General features: G+C 27.5%; 3 protein-coding genes across 3 annotated transcripts; all 3 read left to right on the top strand.

The window, feature by feature from the left end:
- The first annotated feature begins 3987 nt into the window (after positions 1-3987).
- Positions 3988-5298, top strand: LOC114182636 (kunitz-type trypsin inhibitor-like 1 protein). Its single transcript, XM_028069548.2, has 2 exons — positions 3988-4329; positions 4934-5298. The coding sequence occupies exons 1-2, from the start codon at positions 4038-4040 to the stop codon at positions 5251-5253; spliced, it is 612 nt and encodes a 203-aa protein (XP_027925349.1). The 5' UTR covers positions 3988-4037; the 3' UTR covers positions 5254-5298.
- A 6324-nt stretch (positions 5299-11622) lies between these two features.
- On the top strand, positions 11623-13129 carry LOC114181016 (kunitz-type trypsin inhibitor-like 2 protein). Its single transcript, XM_028067331.2, has 2 exons — positions 11623-11962; positions 12652-13129. The coding sequence occupies exons 1-2, from the start codon at positions 11668-11670 to the stop codon at positions 12996-12998; spliced, it is 642 nt and encodes a 213-aa protein (XP_027923132.1). The 5' UTR covers positions 11623-11667; the 3' UTR covers positions 12999-13129.
- A 7176-nt stretch (positions 13130-20305) lies between these two features.
- On the top strand, positions 20306-21904 carry LOC114181727 (kunitz-type trypsin inhibitor-like 1 protein). The gene is made up of 2 exons (XM_028068262.2): positions 20306-20631; positions 21504-21904. The coding sequence occupies exons 1-2, from the start codon at positions 20346-20348 to the stop codon at positions 21839-21841; spliced, it is 624 nt and encodes a 207-aa protein (XP_027924063.1). The 5' UTR covers positions 20306-20345; the 3' UTR covers positions 21842-21904.
- Positions 21905-22676: the final 772 nt, after the last annotated feature.

Genomic DNA, 22676 nt, shown 5'->3' with positions numbered 1-22676 from the left:
TTTAATTTCAAAACGTCTAAATTTAGGACTAAAAACGTATTTATTATATATCTTTTTATGCGATACAACTTAATTAACTTTAGGTGGAAGGACCATGTTATTAACGATGATTGAAACAATGAAAGTGGTGGACCTTTGTGAACCAAGAAAATCTGAAGCAGTATATTTGAAGTGGATATAACATGGACGGTGGTCTTGGTTACCAAGACCAATCTGAAAATTAATAGGCAAATTGGCCCCAGTAAATTTAATGCTGGTTTTCCCTTGAATATGCATGGTTAATTCTTCACTTGATAAACTTTGTATTGATAGGAAATTTTCTCTATTTTTAATGCTCAGTAGAGGATAGTAAAAAAAATAATAGAGAATTTGGATTCGTGAGATGTAAAGGAAGTACATGTTAATAAAAATCTATAAATGCAAGCTAGAATATCTTGAAACCTAATATGACGTAGGCTTAATAGTATTTGTAACGATGATATGATGTTTTTTTCTTAGGTTTTTTAAATGATTTAATGTAATTTTTCATTAGATCAACGTTAATGTCATTTTTTTTCCATTTTTATTTTTAAAGTAATTTAGGTTTGGCAATTTGATGCATTATGTACACTACTTTGATTCATCAATTAAAGAAATTTGTCGGTCATAATGGTACTGCTGCATGAACTCAAGATCCTACCAAACAGTTCAATTGTTTTCTCAATCTTTGATTTTCAAGGAAATGGGACCAAATGGTTAAAAATGTGTTGACACAGAGTTTGGTCTGCTTGAAGAAAGAAAAATAACAGTGATTGGACCTTGTTTAGCTTACTAATAAAACCCATCACCAGTGATTGGGCCTCGTTTAGACTCAAGAAATGAAAAAGGCCCATTAAATAAAGAACATATAAGTAAAGTTGGTAAAGATTTTTCTCAAGGGAGCTTCTCGGTGCATCTCCAACTACTTCTCTTCTCTTGTACCTCCAAAAAATTTGTTAAGTTCCCACTTTACCCTTCAGTTAAAAGCAATTACTTTTTTTCTCTGACTGATCCACACCAATTTTTTTTTTTAAATGGATGTCACGATCCAGTACCTTATTTTGTTCTACAAATGTTGATATCTGGTATTTTTTTGTTGTTTCAATTTTAACCTGTTATGGATGTTGACATCCAGTATTCAATTTTGTTATACGGATGTTAACATCTAGAACTTCATTTTGTTTTTTCTTTACCGGATGTGGACATCCGGTATATATATATATATATATATATATATATATATATATATATATATATATATATATATATATATATATATATATATATATATATATATATATATATTCTTTAATTTTATTATTTTATTTTCTAATTCATTTTTTATTTACTTTTATCTTGTACCGTTAATCTTTATAAATTTGATATTTATTTTAACCTTTTAATTTATTTACTATATATTTTAAAAATAAAATAAAATATTAATAGATATTTATATTTAAATATATAATTAAGTTATTTTCATATAATCTATGACACAAATAATATTTTGAAATAAATTAAATTAAAAAATTAATTTTCTAACAAAAACACTTAAAAGAGTATATATATATATATATATATATATATATATATATATATATAACTCAACCAAGAGGAGGTGAATTGGTTATCCAATCTTTTACTGATTTTAAATGAATCGTGAAATCCTTTTCAATCTTTATGACCCCAAACAACTAGGAATGGACTCAATTAATCAATTAGGAATGGCATAAAAGATGAAAAAAGCAAAGAACACAACAATTTTTATACGGGTTTGATTCAAGATGCATCTACGTCCAATATTCTTCTAAGCAACCTAAGCTTAGGAGGATTCCACTAAATCAAAAGAGTTACAAGAATTACAAGAGCATCTATATAATTCAAGACCCTAAAGATTAAGAAGTTTGATCTACAAATCAAGAGATGTGATGCCTCCACACAATTGCAACTAGACCTTCACTCACACAATGAATCAACTGTAAACAGAAATACAATAAAAAGGAGCAAGGAACGAATACACCTAGTGGATGTGCATATGTAACCCTTAATCCTAGATCCAAGCTTGACCCTCCAAGATTGAATCCATTATCAGTCCTCTTGAATATTCAAATGAATGATCTCCAAGAAAGTAAGAACTTTGTGAATCTTAATCCCATAAAGAAATCCCTCAAAAAGTCTCTTCGTGATTCAGTTATTCGTGAAAAAACCCAAACTGATTTCAAAACTGTTTTTAAATCAGAGTTCTGCTGCTGAAATTAATGGATTAAGGAATTACCAAATCGAGTATCGTGGGTGAATTTTCACTGCATCAATGCTGTGTCCTCTAATAATCCATTAGTAAAATGTCCAATCCATCAGCAAGTTCTGCATATGACATATTTAATAGACTGACAACTAATCTATACAACTCAACTTAGTTTACATTAAATCCTATATATGCATCACCTATTTACAAGATAAGTTTAGAATTAAGTCTAAAACACTAAAATAGTGATACAATGACTTTGAACATCATCAAAATTAGCTTTGTATTATTAAGCGGGCTCCCCCTTTCAACACCCCGTACCTATGCTGAGCCAATGCAAGGATTCTCCGTCAAAATGGAGATGAGTATGGGCAATACCCACGGGACGAGTTTATTTACCATCCCTAAACACAATTGATAAAACTGAACGAAAATAGAAACCAAATTAATGTTTTATTTTTTTTTTGTGGTGAAATATTAATTGTCTTTTAATTTTAAAAAAAAAAACTTCGACACCTTAAACAATGATACATTTAGTTGAGAACCTATACTAATAATATTATAATATATTCTAGTATTTTAAGTTACAAAATAAAATTTAATGGAAACATTGATTTTCTTAGTTATTAAGTATATATTTTTGTCTTGTAAACATATAAACTCTCTTTCATTAAAAAAAAATATGTTGCCAACTTATACAATAAATGCATTAATTAAATTTATAACCTTTTTCTAGTAATATTATACTATACATTAATATGCTCAATTAAAAAAAGAAAAAAATACGTAATTAAAAATATGTTTAATAGATTTTTTTGTCTTAATATTTGAAAATTTTATTGAATGTGATTCCTCAATTTTGTTTTCTTAGTTCCATTTTAATTTGAAAGAAATTAACCTAGAATTTTTATTGGATTGACATTAATACTATTTGAAATGTGATTAAGTGTTAATGACTCTAGGCTTTTCCGAACTGACCCTTCATTCTTTGTTTCTAATCACTGCATTTCCATGATTTCTGAGGGAGTGAAGGGTTGGTTAGAGAAGTTTAGATTCACTCGTAGTTATTAACTTCCAAAGTATTAACCTCTCAGCATCAATTTAACAAAAGGACAACATTTTTTCCTTTCAAATAAAATGAGAATTGAAATTGAAGAAGAAAAAAATTGAGGAACCACATTGAATAAATCTCTCAAATGTTGGTGACTAGAAATCCTATTAAGCCTTAAAAATATTAATTTATTGAGTTATAAAATAAAGATTTAATTAAGTTTTAAATTTGAGATAAATTTAACTAAATTTGACTATGTTCAGTTGAGCCCTAAATATTTTTTTATGCTCTAATAGAAGGTTTTGTTCTTTTTAATGAGTCCAAATTTTCTCTTAACTAATTAGATGACTTGAGTGTTATTTTATCTTGACATGACACGTTATGTTGTGCATTTATTATCGAAATTGAACTCCAATATGTTTTTTGATTATTATTTCTTTAGGTGGAAAAATATAATGCTATAACGACATGTTTGTTTTATATAAAAAATTGTTTGATATATTATTATTTGACAATTTTTATAAAAGTAAAATGTTCTTCACAAAAATTAACTTTAATATATTTTTTAAAGGAAAATAAAATGAATAATAATAATCGACGGTGTCAAATGTTATTAAAAAAAAAAACTATGATGTCTAAGATAGAAGTTTCCTTGTTCTATATATAAAGATCCAAAATCAATTCACCCCAACATCTCCAAGAACAACATCCACTAAATCAACCATGAAACCAACCCTAGTTGTTGCTCTCTCCTTCATTGCTTTCCTCACCAACCTTCCCCTAACTTTCTCTGTTGATCAAGTCAGGGACATAAGAGGGAATGGCGTTTTCCCAGGTCTCAAATACAACATCTTTCCAGCTTTCGGTAGCAAAAATAGCGGTGGTGGATTGAAACTTGCCGAAACTGGGTTATCAAACTGTCCTCTTACTCTCATGCAAAATCCCTCACGTCAGGCCCATAACCTCACTATGAGAATGATCATACCTGGAATCAGTACTGGAATCATCTTCACAGGTACTCATCGAAAAATAATATTTTAACAACTAAATTTTGACAATTTTCTCTTACAATTTGAGATGACATCTTCTAAATGATTTTAAATATAAAGAAATAAAAAACTAGTTAAAATATGTCACCTCGGACTAAAAGAGAATATTATCAAAATTTAATTATTAAAAAATATTATAATATTATTCAATAATATTTGAATAGTTTAAATATTTAAGAGTTAAATATGTTTTTTTTCCTTAACTTTTCAGTGAATTTTGGAATTAGTCGAAACTTTGGACTAATTTAGTCCTTCATCTTTCGAAATAAGTGGATTTAGTCATTTTAAATCAAATTTTGTTAGGTTTATTTGATGTTTCGTACGTATTTCAGAATTGTATTTGAATTGTTTATACTGTTTGACACATTTTTGCTTTAGTGTTAAGTCAAATGTGCTTCAAATGTCAAATAAACTTAACAAAATTTTATTAAAAAAATTAAATTCACTTATTTCGAGAGATAAAAGACTAAATTGGTCTGAACTAATTCCAAAATTCACTGAAACACATAAGAGATCAAAAACATATTTAACCCGATATTTAATTGTCGACTTTTGGAAACATTGGTATAGGTACCCGTATTGTGATCAAGGTGATAGATACACCACCACCGTGTGCAGCATCCCCGGATTGGTTGGTGTACCTGGACCCAGAGACGAATAAGGCTGGTTTGGGAATCGGTGGTCCCGAAGGGCATCCAGGGCAAACAATTTTTAATGGCACATTTCACATTGAAGAATCCGATCATGGGTATAGGTTTGTGTTCTGCGTCGATGGTTTACAAGCTTGTTCCGATGTTGGCCTCTTGGATCCACGCAAGGGTGAGGATGGAAGACGCTTGAATCTCACTCGTACTGAACCCTTCGAATTTGAGTTCATAGAGACAGTTTAATTAATAAGACATATAATTACTATATATGCTTTCATTCTTGCCTCAGATCTTCCTCTCTTTCATTTCTTTCAAACTTCAATCAAATATTAGGTTTAATATTCTAACTATAGACTCACACACAACACAATTATCCAAAATTAAGAATATCGAGACTTCGAATTTAATTATGGTACCACGTGGTTCTTTTTCAATACTTATAACGTCTAAGAGATTTTTAATGGTTAATGTCTGGCTCAAGAGTTAAAGAGTCAAAATTAAGAATAATTTAAATATACATTATTTCTTTAACTATCTAATATATTTTTAAAGACAAAATTATGGTAGAAATTGACTTGTCTTGAATATATATGGTAAGAAAACTCTTAATTAGTACAATTTTAGTGATTAAGAATTGTTAAGAATTATAGTGGTCAATTTAGATATTAATTTATAAAATTAAAATTATTAGTTACTAAAATAGTCACTATTATGAATAAAAAATTATAATCGACTATTAGAATAATCACTTAGTGTATGTATTAATGTAGGAATTTGTTCGGAATCCAAATGCGAGTCTAAATCCCACATTGAGTAAAAATGATAAAGTTGACCACTATATAAAAACTCAAACCCATCGTTTTAAGATGATGTCAATCCCTTTGGGTTCATGCTCATTGGTATTGTATTTCTCTCGAAAGACCCAACATGATTCAATATTGGAGGTCATCTGACACTCTAATAATCATCCAAACTCATATAGAGGAGGATGAGTTATGTGGTGAGAATAGTATGAGGTCCTAGTCTAGGAACTTTCCCATGGCCTAAGACGAGGGATATAAATGCATGGATCTGGATAAATTGAGTATAACACCACAAGTGCACAACTTGTCAAAATCTGATATAGATGCATGGATCTGGATAAATTGAGTATAAAAGAGTCTTTAATTGTGTGGCTATGTCTTTTACCATTGTTTAACTTATTGTGTATGTTGATACAACATAACATGTTTAATTTAAGTATGATGCTTCTTTTGCAAATTAGTTTACCCTCATGTGTTTCTTAGTGTAGTGGTGTGTTATTTTCTTCTCTTTACAATGATCATCGTATTGGTGTGAACATATGAAGATATAGGTGTAGAGACATTAAGTCATTGGACGATATTAGATCATATTAGGTATAGTGTTTAGAACAAACCAAACTATAATATATATATATATATATATATATATATGTTATATTACTATATATAGTCTTCTCTTTCAAATACTAATATATTACATATCTTAAATTATTTGTTTTTTAAATATTTATAATGAAATATTTTATTTTAGTAGTATTATATTATTAAATAAGACGTTACAATTAATACACAGATAATCTTCCACGAATCTTTACTTTTATTTTGTAAATTTAAAATCCTTAGTGCTTCTTTCAAAATTAAATTCTTATCAATATTGTCTTCTGGATTTTTCTTTTTGTGTGTTATCATTTATTGAACACTAAAATTATACTAATATTAATATATTAAAATTCTTTTTTAACATATTTCAAAATATCAAAATCATCCCATATTCTATATTTTGAAAGCATAATAAAGGAATAACTCATAACCCAATCCGTGAACCTTATATTAGTTTTGCCACTTTTAATCAAGACCAAATACATATTCAATTACATTAATATTTAATGGAGTTCAAACAAAATTAATGAAACTAAAATTTTACAAAAAAGGCTATAATTTCTTTTATTGTATTAAAAATTAAACATGTTAATATTTATCATAAATAACCAAACCCTAAATTATTAATTAATAGTTAATAAATAATTTATTTCACAATCAGAACGTTTTAGAAAAGAAATGTTTTGATGTGAAAATTAATCGTATTAATTGCAGTAATAACTGTTATTAAAGAGGTGCATTAATAACAAATTAATGCATAATGTAGTTATGTAGTGCATTTAATTCAATTATTATTTTTTATCTCAAATCAAATATTCCAAGTGAAAAATAAATTATTAGTTTACTATTAATAAATAATTTATTTACATAATTGTTTGGATTAAGAAAAAAAATTATGAAAAAATTGTAGTTGATTTGATTGATATACCCAAAAAATTAAATTAATTGAATAATATAACAAATTACAAAAAGAATATTTAATTTTTTTTATTAAAAGGGAGTACTAATTAAAATTTTAAAATAATTAGTTTGTAAAATTGAAATAATATTGAAATTTACTTTATTATTCAATGAATTTAAAGAATTTTAAATTTTTAATATAAATTTACATTTCTATATAACTTTAATTTATTTTATTAATATTTGTTTTAAAAGAAAAAAAATAAAAACTATACAAAAAATTCTTATACAATAACTAATTTTAATGATTCAGAATTGTTAGTCATCGGTATAAATACCAATTTACAAAACTACAAATTATTAGTCACTAACCCGTCACTATTAAGAATAAAAAATTATAATCAATTTATAAAGTTAGCTATTTAGACTTTGACTTAAAAAAAGTTACATGTTTTACTATAAACTAAATTTATGTCTTGGAAACTTTGCTATAGGTCCCTAGTTGTAAATAACTCCATTTCTTGAGTTCTAGAACCTAGCCTTGCGGAAAGTTAATATCAAGTAAGAAAAGCTAGTAAAAGTTATACTATTGTTGATTTCGGATTTATGACGATAACGATGATAAGATTGATAAATGAATGAGATATATGAAATTGTTTGTGATTGGGTATTTATGTTGTTTTATTGAGTGAATTGATCTATGATGTATATGTATTGTCAATTGGACTATGTGGAGTGTGTTTTGTATTAGATTTGATGTTTGGATAAGAAAAGAGTAAATGATTTGGGTAAACCCAATAAGCTAATTAAGTACATATATTTTAGTCAAAAGGGTAAAATCTGATCAATCGACCTGAAGGATTGGACAATTTAAGAGCAACAACTGATGCAGATGACAAAATTAAAAAGGAGGTTAAGGAGAAATAAAGGAGGGTGAAGCTAAGAGGTCAAGAAAAATAAGGATAAAGGGATCATTGATGTTACGGAAAGGCAGATCACTCATTGTATTGTCTGGTTGAATCATATTTTATCCTTTTGACTAGAACAACATATATATATATGTTTTTGAATTATGCATTCTTGTTGAGTGAGAATTCAGTGATATTGAATGTGAGTAGATATTTTTCAATCTAAAGAGCTCTTAGCTTTCTTTTCACTAAGCGCAAGTAAATATTTTTCAGGAGTTGGGTTGTTAAGCGAGAGGAAATCGTTGGGCAAAAACAGTTTCTTAAAAATCTAGAGAACAGAATAATGTTGGCATCTGGTCGAATTTGTTAGAAATATGCTCCTAGCATGCAAAACAATTTTTTTAATTGAAAAATAACATAATTTCACTAGGTGAGCCATGCTACTTCTGAGCGAGTCTAGGGATGTCAACGGGGCGGGTATGGTACGAGTAGTAGCTGCCCCGTACCCTACATGCTGGATAAATATTTGTCCCATACCCGTACCCATATCCGTCGAGTATCCGTTATGCGGGTACCTGCCTATTTTTTTCATATCCGCGAGTATCCACGGGTATCCGCGGGTATTTGCAAAATTATTTAAAAAACAAATATTTAATCATAAATTCAAATAAAATACATTACTATTATAAATTTTAAATAAATTTCAAATAAACTCAAGTTGATACAAGTCCAAATAATTGTAAAAGTAAATATAAAATGACGTTCAACACAATGAAAATTCTTTAATTAGTGTTTTGATCAACAAACTCACTTTCTTCAATTGATTTCTGAAAAATAAACAAATAATAAACCTCAATTGCCACGTGCCAAATATTCTTATTTTGATTTCATCATTTGACAACAAACATATCATAAATGTCATTGTCTATATAAGGTTTGATGTATATGTCCAATTTCAAAGAAAGGAAAGAGAAGAATGTCAAGAGGTGTAAGTTTAGCGGGTACGGGTATTCACGGGTATGGATACTATGATACCCATACACGCCCCGTTAACATGCGGGTATCAAAAATACTCGTACCCGCAGGTAACGGATATCCATTTTTAATATTTGTTTTCAACCCGTTGCAGGTTTTATCCGCAGATACCCGCAAATACAGATTTTGTTGACATCCTTAAGCGAGTCTATCTTCCAAGGTAACTCATTGGATGAGAGAATAGAAGTGCTAAAATGCTTTACATATATGATTATATAATTGTGTTTAGGAGAAATTTTTCAGAATTTTGTTTTTATGAATTTGTAACTTTTAATATGTTGAAATTATAAACAAAATTAATTATAAATCGACAGAAAAATATTTTGGTGGCAAACCGAATCTAACTAATATGGTAGAGGATGAAATTACTTTTTAATTTTCCGCTAAATAATTTTATATTTCCTATTCTTTTATTTTTCAAAACTAAAATATTTATTATTTTAATATATAGATTGTGTTATAAACTTTAAATTGACTAAAAATAAAATCAATAAATTTACTAAATATAAATATAAATAGATATAAACCTCATCATTAAATTTAAATCGATTAAATTCAAAATCCACTTCTTACTAACTATAAATCTTTTTTTTATAATTCAATTTTATAAAATTAAATTAAACTTAAAATGTATTTAATAAAGTTCATTAAATATATATTCACTCGGGACTTTATTATTATACTTCAACATAATGTTTTATTAGAGAGAAACAAAATCCTATCCCTCTTCAAAACAAATAAGGTCGTGTTGCACGGGAAACATAAAATATTCCTCGCCACGAGCTTTAATATTATAATTGATTTATTATTATTGCTGTGCTTCGTGAAGCTCGTGGATTTTAACCTTTCTTAAAATAAGAAATAAAACTTCGCTTTTCATCAAAAGCTGATTAGTTATGTTATCTCTGATGTCTAATTTTTTTTTTTATATTATATCTTTTCTAATTATTAAAAGAAGGTTATGCTCTCTTTTGTGACACTCGTCTCAATAAAATAAATCTAATTAAGTTGGTAAGAGTGTAAGATGTAAAATTAAAAATAAAGTAAAAATCTTGTTTTAATTTGTATCAAGTAAGTTTTTACGATTTCAAATTACAAAATAAACCCATATATATATATATTAATATTAGAAAAACTATATAATAAATAAAAATATATAAATTTCAATTTTGTAACTTTCTTAACTTAGTTATATTACATTAAAATAACTCGGTCCAACTTCGTCCTTATTCAACTATTGTACTTGCATCGTATTGATCTGATTAATGTTTTACCTACTAACTAAATATGTCGCATTAGTCTCTTCGATTTATTTTTTTAATCTTTTATAATAAATGAATTTGAATTAATTTTATTCGAATAACATCAAAGAATAAAAAGTTCACTACTAAGAAAAACTTATAATTTTTGTTAATTTTATTTTAAAATTTTTTTAAAAAAATATTTATAAATTTTGTTATAACTTTTTTCAGAAAATTGATGTCAATTTTTTTATAAAATATTTTGTATAAAATATTTTTTACAACAAATTTTATTAAAAATATTTATAAATTTTATAATTTTGTAAAAAATAATTATTCATAAAAAAATTATTTATCAATTAAATTTTTTTTAAAAAATAACAGAAAAAAAGTCTTTATTAATTTATAAAAAAATTTATGTAATATGAGAATTTTTAAAAGAAAATTACCATAATTATCTTCGTATAATTATAAATCATAATTACCGATTCTGTTATGAAACTTACAAATATATTATCTTCGTACATATATATATATATATATATATATATATTGCTAAAACCAACATTGAAAATGCTGATTTTCAGATAAAAACTCGTTTCAAAATTTTATGATATCATATTTCCCAGCATTATGGATCAAACTACCAATAACTACTTCACATTTCTTTATTTAAAACTACCACGAATTCTTTACATTTCTCCACCTATAACGTTTGAAATATGTTTACACGCACATTATTTTTTTCATTAAAAATTGAGTAATTTTAAAAAATATATTTTATTATTTTAATAAATAACCATTATTCAGTTGTTAAATTAAAAAAATATATATATTAAAATAATTTACCTACATGTTATGAATGTCATGTCAATCCCTTTCACAAGTCTTTGTCCATTCTTCCCATAAAGGTTTGTTGCTATGTCCATCATAACATCCTTTTACATTTGTTGCTGCCACATGTTTCTATTCTGAGCTCTTTCTTTCTTTCCTTTTTTTTTTTCTTTCTCTCTCTTGAAAATTGAACTGTGCATACCTAAACCATGCATTATCTTATCATTATTCAAGTAGAAGAAACACGTGCTGCTATAGCACCATCTTTGTTTCTATATAAAGAACCAAAACTAATCCACAACAACATCTCCAACAACACCTTCCACTGAATCAACCATGAAGCAAACCCTAGTTCTTGCTCTCTCCCTCCTTGCTTTCTTCACCAACCTTCCCTTAGGTTTCTCAAATGATGTTGAACAAGTTGTGGACATAAACAGTAACCCCATTTTCCCAGGTTTCACATACTACATCTTCCCAGCAATCCGTGGTCCACCCGGTGGTGGATTGAAACTTGGCCAAACTGGGAACTCAGAGTGCCCTCTCACTGTCCTCCAAGATTACTCAGAAGTCTTCCGTGGCCTCCCTGTCAGATTCACCATCCCCGGAGTCAGCCCTGGAATCATCTTCACAGGTACTCATCAATAGTTTATCAGTTTAATTATCTTTCTATGCAGCAGCCAAGATTTACACTAGCTAATTAGTAATTAATTACAAACTTTATAAGTGAATTTTATAAGATTAAGTTAAATTTAAATTAATATGATATCAGAGTTACGTGTTAAAGTCAATTTTAATGAAGTTTTTTTTTTATTGGACCTATTTTGGATTTTTTTGTATTTCAGGGTTCATTTAAATTAAAATTTGTAAAAACGGGTTAGTTGAATTTATTTTTGTAAAATAGAATTAAGCTATCGTGGTGGAGGACGACATTATAGGTGAAATCGTCCTCCATCATGTCGACTTTATCCTATTTTACCAAAAAAGGTTTAACAGATCTATTTTTACAAATTTGAGTTTAATTAGATATGAAAATACAAAAAAATCCCTATTCTGTAACTAGTTATGGAAAAATTTATTATTTGTTAAATCTATCATATCACCCATTCTTGAAGTACACATTAATGTATTGTTCCACATTAATTACTGATCAAATGAGTTTATAGTATATAAATGGGTGTAAATCTCATGTTATAAATTAATTTTGTAAGTTTGAGTTAGATCAAAAGTCCACTTTTTAACTGTATTTTCCAAGTAAAGAAAAATACAGTGACGAGACTCTCATCTGCTACTAATTTAAACTTTTTGAAAACATCCCTACAGGTACCAAACTGGATATCGAGTTCGTAGAGAAGCCATGGTGCACAGAATCCTCCAAGTGGTCGGTGTTCGTGGACGAAGAAATCCAGAAGGCATGTGTGGGAATTGGTGGTGCCCAAGGTCATCCAGGGCAACAAACTTTTAATGGAAAATTTCACATTGAGAAATACCAATTTGGGTACAAGCTTGTGTTCTGCATCACTGGTTCACCAACTTGTTTGGATATTGGGAGGTTTGATGCACGGAACGGTGAGGATGGAAGACGCTTGAATCTCACTGAGCATGAAGCATTCGATATTGTGTTCGTTCCATCTTTTGAAGCTGATAAGGTTATTAAGTCCGTAGTTTGAACCTAATTTCTCTAGTTAATCAGTGTTGAGTTAATGCAATCATGTGTTGTTGTTGTTTTGATTTGCATTATCTAAGTGAAACTCATCCATAGATTGAATAAGGAAGATAACGGCTATGCTTTCTTGAGTCAGATCTTTCTCTCTTTCTTCTCTTTCAAACTTCGTATGAAAGGAAGACATTAGAAAAATCTTAGGTTTAATATTCTGATACGCACGTGGTTCTGTCATGCACAACTTTAAACACCAAACATAGCATATATAAAATAAATATAATAAAATATTAGTCCTCGTGACCCTCGAGCTATCGTTATATTCATTAATAGTTTATTGTATTTTATATTTTTTTGTTGACTGTTTGAAAGTGTTGTGTTGTGCCCTTAGTGATTCCAATTCTATGTAACGTTTAATTATGCTCATGTGGTTTGATTATTTTATACTTGGTCATACTTTTTTTTTATTATTTACATTGTTACTTACATTAGTGGAAACTGGCTCTCAAATTAAAAACAATAGGTTATAATAAATCAAAATGTGGAAGAGTGTGTGAGTTCTATTTTAATTGTAGCAAGAAAATATTACACTACGAGAAGAGATATCATCGCTATGATTATTACATTACACCACTTACAATATGTATGGCCGAATTTCTCTTCAAGAACTTTTGGGGAGGAAAAAAAATGAAATTAGTATCTCAATAAATGAAAACTAATTTATTCGTAAATTAATTTATTGAGTTTTCTTAACGTAGCTTCTTAACAAAATTATTTTTAAGTTACGTATAATGCCATTTTAGTTTATGAACAACTTTATGTATTTCTATTTTTATCTCTTAAAAGTTATGGAGAAAGTCATTACAATAAAGACTACTATCATATATTTAGAGAGAATACATGATTTAATGTGTGGACCTTTTGGTGGAATAAACGGTCAATTAACATAACATGGTAGGGATTATCATTGATCAAACACACAGTTATACCAACAAACAGCAACGTAAGTTTTTTTTTTTTTTTTTATCTAATCAACAAAGAATAAATATAATTATATTACTAATCCATTTACATAATATTTACATATATTGGTTACATAGTTTAGTATAATCATATGTTTAAAGTATAAATAATTTGATATAGTTCTAGTCCTTTAGAATTATGTTGTCTTGAAAAGTTATTTGCGTAAGGATGTCTTCTCACTTCAGTTCATCTTTCGAAATACATGAATTTAGTCATTTTAATCAAATGTTGTTAAGTTTATTTGACATTTCAAGCGTGTTTCATAATAGTATTTGACTTAACATTAAAGCAAAAATGCGTTAAACAGTATAAACATTTCAAATACAATCCTGAAATGCGTATGAAACATCAAATAAACCTAACAAAATTTTATTTAAAGGACTAAATCCATGTATTTCGAAAGATAGAGGACTAAATTGGTTCAAAGTTTTGAAATTGACTAATTCCAAAATTCCCTAAAAATTAAGGGACTAAAAACATATTTAACCCTATTTTTTATATTGATTCCATAACTAACATAAATACAAACAATATATAAACTTTTCATTTTTCATTACAATTTTGAAATTGATTTAGCAAGTTTACATTCTATGACACCATAATCGGTATAGAAAGTGATAGGGTTGGCTTATTCACCTACAACAAGGCACCCAACCTTTCCTTCATCGTCTAATAGAACCCCCAAAAAATCTCTAATGCCATTATCCATCTCCTTTGTCCTCCAATTTTTTCAAAAGGTATTTTCTTTCCCATTACAAACCACATGCCCAACCTCTCCTTCCAAATTTTCTCCAATTTCATACACAGAGCACACCCTTCCTCTCATCTCTACCAGACCCCTATCAATTATAATAATTAGTTTTAAATTATAATAATGAGTTTTTATTAGTCAGATTTTATATATCAGATTTTCTCTTTATTTAGGTTAATTGTTAGTGCTAAATTGGTGGAGTTTGTTCCCTGATTCTTTCCAATTTACGTTACCAATCTGTATATTTATACTACTGCAATCCAAGAATAAAATATCAATTCAAACTATATCTCTATATGGTATCAAATTAATACATGATCCTCTCATTCCTTACTTTTCTAGCACAAGACGCCGCTCCTTCCTTTCTTTTCTTTTTTTTTTCTTCTTTTTTTTCCTCTCATGGCCACCGACAACTCCTCCATTAGAAACCCTTATGAGCCCTCTAAACCCTTCACTTGCATCACTCTCAGCAGTGTCACCAGGCTTCTTCCCTCCAATTACCTTACCTGGAAACTTCAAGTTGAAGCTCTCCTTGATGGTCATGATCTTCTCAAATATCCCGATGGATCCTTTCCTGCGTTAGCGACAACGGTCTCCACCACTGATGACCCTCCAGTGACAATTTCAAATCCTGCTTATCAAACTTGGCGTCGCCAAGACCGTCTTATATATGGTGCTCTCCTCACCACTCTATTCCCTGAAGTGGCCTCCTTGGTGTCTCAAAAAACGACATCCCATGATCTCTGGACTCTTCTCCAACGCACCTATGCCAAGGCATCCCGCAGTCACGTTCGACAGTTGAAAGAGCGTCTCCACACGGCATCCAAAGGTACCCAATCCATCACCACCTACATGCATTCTCTGAAGCAAACTGCTGATCTCCTTGCATCACTTGGCTCTCCTGTCTCCGTTGAAGACATGACTGACCATGTCTTACGTGGTCTCGACGACGGCTATAGAGTTGTCATTGATGGCGTCAATGCAAGGGACACTGCCATTCTTTTTTATGACCTTCTCGAGAAGCTTCTCATTCATGAACTCTCTCTTGTTGCTGTTCAACGGCAGGTTCCTACTCCCATGACAGCCTTGCATGCACATGCTCGACCCAACCATTATGATAAAACTCGGTATGGCCAATTTTTTGTATCCTCAACTTCACGCCCTGGCAACCGCAAACCGTTTCTTGGTCGCTGCCAATGGTGCAATGTCAAGGGCCATGTTCTGTCTCAGTGTCTCACCTTCAAATAGCAGCACCCTAGTGTCTCACCGCCTCCTCGTTCCTCTTCTGCTACCCCTGGACAGGTTTAGGTCCATACTGCAATTGTTTATGTTGGTTATAGCTAGAACTGATATAAAAAGTCTTTTACCTATATGATTATCACTACGCCAACTTTTTGTAGAATCAATATAAAAATAATTTTACTTTATTACAAAACTATTAACACACTAACATTTTATGTCGGTTCTAGTGATAATCGACATATAAAGTATTCTCATATTTACAGTACTACCGTCACATCACATATTATGACAAGTGAATTAGAATTGACTTAATAAGTTATCATAAAATGTGGATTTTGTACTAGTAAGTGTTGTGATTTGTTTGTCATGTACCAGAATAAATATATAAAAGTATGAAAGTTGGTCAAGTGATAAAGCAAAATAAATGGACAATAATTTTAAGAAACTTTTGATTTGTTTTAATGGAACTTCACAATCAGTTCAACAAATATGTCATGGAAGAGATATATATAAACATCAACAATTTATATTGATTTAGATCAACGTGAGATTATGTTCAATTTTTTACAATCTATCAAGTCCTTTTAACCATCATTAACCCAAAAACAAATATTACATTAAGGTTTGTTTATATTTTCTCTAGAAGTATTTCACTTGGGGATGAAACGAAATGGGACAAGGACACGTTTCATTATTTCCTTCTTATATCTGTAGTAAAAAAATGTATCCTCATCTTCATATTCGATAAATATAAATTTTTGCTTCATCCCTATATATATATATATATATATATATATGGAAAACGGGTAGTCATATTCATTTTTTTACTATTTTTTTATTAGTTAATTAATTTTTATAAAAAAATAAAAATTATGATAAAAGAAAGATAATAATATTATCAAATATTCAATATAAAAAAAATTGACTATCAAACATTCTCATTTATTCAATATAATATTATCAAATATTATCAAATAAAAAATTAACTATTCAATATAATATTATCAAATATTCTCATTTATTCACTATCAAACATTTTTAAAAATATATAATTTCATAAATTTGTAATCAAAGTATCAATTATAATTGAAAAAAAAAGTGAAAGAACTATATTAAATATTACACCATCACACATAAATAAAATTTCATAACAATAATTTTTTTTAATGGTTATTGAAACAAAATTGATAAATTTTAAAAATATTTTTAAAAATTATAAAAGAAAACTAAATATTCAAGTTTTTAAATATTTCAATTGTGTCTTTACTTCCTTTCTCTGGATTCTAATGATATTTCTCTTTTTATGAACTATTAAATGTTATAATACATCACTTCAATAAAATTGGACTGAAAAAAATATTAAACTAATAATAATTAAAATTTAGATATAAATTTTATATCTTTTTAACTTTAATCTAGGATGAATGATAATAAACATAATTATATTAAATAAAACACCTTTTATACATTTGGTGATAAAATTACCCTTTGATAATAAATTAAAAATAAAAATAATTATATAAAAAATTACCAAAATAGTGTTATGCTTGATTAAAGAAAACAAACAATAAAAATATTAAAAAATATATGAAATATGTGTATTTTATAAATAATTTGATACATATTAAACAAAATAACACAATAAAAAAATATACAATAAAATATATGATAAGATCGAAAGCATTTTGAATATATAAATTTTTTTTCTAAATATCATAGTCAAATATTGTCTAGAGATAATGATTTTTTTTTCCATATCTTAGTTATAAATGCTTTATTTTTCTCTACCAATAGCTTTTCGAAATATTTTTATGTAATTAAATTACTAAGTAGATTTAATTATGAATAAAATAAAATAAAATTATTATTTTAAATTTTAATTTTTTATTGTAATATTTTTTATACAAAATCTCACTATTAGTTATATCTAATAATTTATTTAGACTATTAAAAAATAAATTTTAAATTGGAATAAATTTATGAAATATTGATTATTTTTAATATTACATTTTTATTTTTTAATTTTATTATGACTTCATTTTCAAAAGGAAGTTGAAAAATTATATTAGAATTCAATTTCTAATCACCAAATTTTAACCTATTACTTTATAAAGATAGACGAAAATGAAAGTAAAAAGATTACAAAAAATAATCTTCTTAATAATAATGCTATAAATTAACCGGTCCAATTTCTTCTTTATTCAATTATTGTACTTGCATTGATATAATATCTTACCTACTCATCACGTGGCATAATACATCTTATATACTCTCGTTGATTTCATTTATTATTTTTATATAATAAATGAATTTGAAATAATTTGATTTGAGTAACATTCAAGAAAGAAAAAGCATAAAAAGATATGTTATAATAACCTTCCTCCCAAGGTAGGGACGGGATAGGTCGGTACAAATTTTGTTATCTTATATTTATCTTTATGAAAAAAATTCATTTTCATTTTATATTTAAATTTGACGGATATCAAATTTTTGTCTCATTTCTATCAAGTAATGGGTATATTCGTATCCATACTCATACCCGTTTTCTTATTGTTTCAAATATTAATTAACTAATTTTTATAAATTAATAAAAAGTTACAGAAAAGAAAACATAATATTATCAAATATTCAATATTAAAAGGAGAGTTGTTTCTTTGATATCAAGTACTTAGAAAAAAAATTATAATCATATACATTTCAAATTAAAATACCAAATAAAATTTCATGAGAACCAAAATATTTATCAAATTTGCAAACATTAATGAAACCTAGTTGATAAAATTTAAAAATATTTTAAAAGATATGAAAGGAAAACAAATATTCAAATTAAAATATTTTTTAAAAATATTTTTTTACTTCAATTTTTTAAATTCTAATGAATATATTTTTTATACACTAATAAAAGTTAAAATACTTCACTTAAACAAAATCATGTAAAAAATAAAGATTAAAATAATAATAATAAAAATTTAACATAGATCTTGTATCTTTTAAACTTTGATATATGTTCTATGGTGATTAAAAAGAATTCATCATAATTACATTAAAATTTTTTATTGCAACAAATAAAAATGTATATAATGATAAAATTATAGTACGATGATGAGTTGGAAAATAAAATATAATTGTATAAAATATGATGTTAGAGATATAATTACTGAATTTTATTATGAAGCTTACATATATTTACAAATATAATTAATGATTATTATATTTTCTTTTTTTCTCTCAAACCCAATATTTAAAATACATATTTTCAAAAAGTATTTTTTAAGGTAAAAAATTTGGTTTTCGAATAAAAAAACTGGTTTCACAATGTAATTATATGGTATATGATATTTGACAGCATTATTATTGATCACAGTACCAATAATTGTTTCAGAGTTCTTTTCTTTAACAACTGTTTCCTCTTTCTCTAAATTGAAAGACCATCTTGCCGACAAATCTTTTACATTTCTCTACCTATAAATTTGAAATATCTTTACATTATTTTTCACTAAAAATCTAATTATTTATAATGTATATTTTATTATTTTTAATCTAATTATTTAAATAACCAATTTTCATTTGTTAAATAAAAAAAAAAAATTGTTTCTGCTACGTCGATTCTTAGCATCTGTTTATATTTATTGCTGCCGATGTTTCAATTAGCCCCTTTCTTTTTTCTTTTTTCTTTTTTCTTTTTTCTTTTCTGTCATCCAATTCAACTCTACGTACAACCTATGTAGGCCGATAATTTGGCATCTAAAAAATGTTTGCCAATGTTTCCTCATTTTATTTATTTATTTATTTTGAATAAGATATTTCTGGTTGGAAACTCGTGCAAATATCTGTTGAATCTGAAAGTTTTGAATATTAACAAGTTTGGAAGATAAACAAGTAACATTGTAATAAGGAAATTAGAAAATGAACAATAACACTGGGTAAAGAAATAATCCTAATGTAAAAAGTTACATTTAAATTCTTATTAAAAATTAAAAAAATTATGGTATGATTCTATTTTTTATTTTCATCCTTTATTTATCTTTTAACGTAATTTAATATAAATTATTGATTTTTTCAAAAAATAAAATAATAATTCATTAATCAAATACATACACTAAACCACGTTAAAAAAAATAAATAAAGAATCAATATCATAAAAATGGTAATCATAATTTTTTTTTCCAAAACATAAATAAATTTCAAGTTTTTAAAACCCACCAAACTCAACAAACTATGTCCTGTGTGTCTTTTGAATTAGAAAAACGTGGTTTATAACAGTGTCCTTGTTTGTTTGTATATAAAGAACCGAAACCAGTTCATGAAAACACAAGCTCACCACCTTCGACTGAATCAAGCATGAAGCGAACCCTAGTTGTTGCTTTCTCCTTCCTTGCTTTCCTCACGAACCTTCCCTCAGGTTTCTCCGATGACGCAGTTTTTGACATATCGGGGAACCCCGTGGTAACAGATCGGCGATACTACATCTTACCAGCAATCCGTGGGCCACAGGGTGGTGGATTGAAACTTGCAAAAACTGGAAACTCACAGTGCCCTCTTACTGTCTTGCAAGATTACTCAGAAGTCTTCCGTGGCAGCCCTGTCAAATTCACCGTAGCTGAACCAACCCCTCTAATCCTCACAGGTTATTAACATCTTTCATGTTCTTTTGCCACGCTAATCAACAGTGAAATTAATAATCAAACGACTTCAGGTTCTTGGCTGAACTTGTTGGTGTTGTCATTTACATACTGTTTAAGATACATCAATCATAATGTCGTTGATATTTTAAAAATAGTAATCATTTGACTACTAAATTTTGACAATTTTTTCTTATAATACGAGATGTTATCTTCTAAGTGATTTTTGAATATTGAGAAAATGAAAAAATAGAAAATCACTAAAAAAATCACAGCTAAAGTTGTAAGAGAAAGTTGTCAAAATTTAGTAGTCAAAAGATCATTTTTCTTTTAAAAATTCTTTTAGGTTAAGGAATGATTTTAGTCCATGAAAGTTGACGCAAAATTGGAATTTGTTCATGTCTGAAATTTTGATGCATTTTGATTTTCAGACTTTAAAATTTTGATACTTTTGTGTTAGTATTTGAGTTGTTTGTACAATTTGACACGTTAACGCTTCAATATCTATTACGAAACGTGTTTGATACATACAAAAAATTAACGTAATTGAATTAAAAAGATTATATCCATTTATTTTTTGAGTTTAGGGACCAAAATATATTAAAATTTCAGACTGAGATGAATTCCAATTTTACATTAAAGTTGAGGGACTCAATATATATTTAACACATTTTCTTAATATGTTTTAAAACATTAAAATTAGTGTTCATCGATATATTTTTAATGCTTAGAAAATAACACCAAAAAACTCAGTAGAGAATCATAACTCTAACAAAAATGTGTTAGTGATTTACTTGTGTCAATGTTCTTGAGTGGCTAAATTGTAGTGAGAATTTATGTTGTGTTACTAATTAAAATTTTTGGAAAAATGGTATAGATAGCAGCCTGGATATCGAGTTCGTAGATAAGCCAGAGTGTGCAGAATCCCCCAAATGGATAGTGTTTTTGGACAATGAAATCTACACGCCATATGTGGGACTTAGTGGACAAACGGGGCCAATTTTAGATGGGAAATTTAAAATAGAGAAGCAAGGACTCGGGTACAAGCTTGTGTTCTGCGTCGATGACTCACAAAATTGTTTCGATATTGGGAGGTCTGATGCACAGAACGGTGAGGATGGAAGACGCTTGAGTTTCACTCAGGAAGATGTCTTCAATGTTGTGTTCGTACAGGCATTTGAAGATGATGATAAGGTTATTAAATCCGTTGTTTGAATCAAATATCTCAACTATGCTTAATAAATGTTGAGTTAATGCAATCATATACATGTTCTTCTTCTTGTGATTTGCATTACCTAAGTCAATAAGAGAGATCTTTCTCTCTTTCATTCCTTTCCAATTTCAAAGTCATTAGAAGAGTATTAGGTTTAATAAAAATAAATTTTATTGTACTTAATTAATAATAATAAAATATCATACTTCATGAATAAAAATAAAATAATACTTTTTAGGAGTGTCAAATAAAAGTATAAAAAGAAAATTCAACATGACCATACAAAAATTGTAGTTTGACTACATATAAAACAAAAAATGCATCAATTTTAAATTTTATTGTAACAATTTAATAATATTCCAATAATTAATACTAAAATGTTAATATTTTGAATTATCAAAAGATTATATATATTTTTTTAAAGAAACCTCTCATTTCATTTTCCGACCAAAAAAGTATTATCACCTTATGATAATAGTTGGTTATATTGACTGTCTAAAATAATTATATTTTTTAATTAAACATATGTGTTATTTAATTTTGTGGTCAAATGGAATGATACAATGATTTGATTTCAACTATCTACTTCAATTATCTATCTATTCTGAAATGGCGTGATGTGTCTCATGGAGTGGTTGTTGTGTGATTTGTGATGTTTTGAAAAGCAGATCCAACACCACCATTTGATTCTTGTGGGTTTCATCGTCTTTCCTTTCCTTAAAACGAGTAATTACTGCACAGGCATTCACACTTCTTTTATTACTTTGTTTTTATTTTGGGTTTATCATAAGGTGGTTAGTACTATTATTTATATTATTATTATTATATACTACGATT

This window comes from Vigna unguiculata, chromosome 4 (genome assembly GCF_037176805.1).
Source record: "Vigna unguiculata cultivar grain cowpea cultivar isolate G323 ecotype 2 chromosome 4, ASM3717680v1, whole genome shotgun sequence".
NCBI lineage: Eukaryota > Viridiplantae > Streptophyta > Magnoliopsida > Fabales > Fabaceae > Vigna > Vigna unguiculata.
Note: the sequence above shows the minus strand (reverse complement) of the source record. Positions and strands in the feature narration are given on the sequence as shown.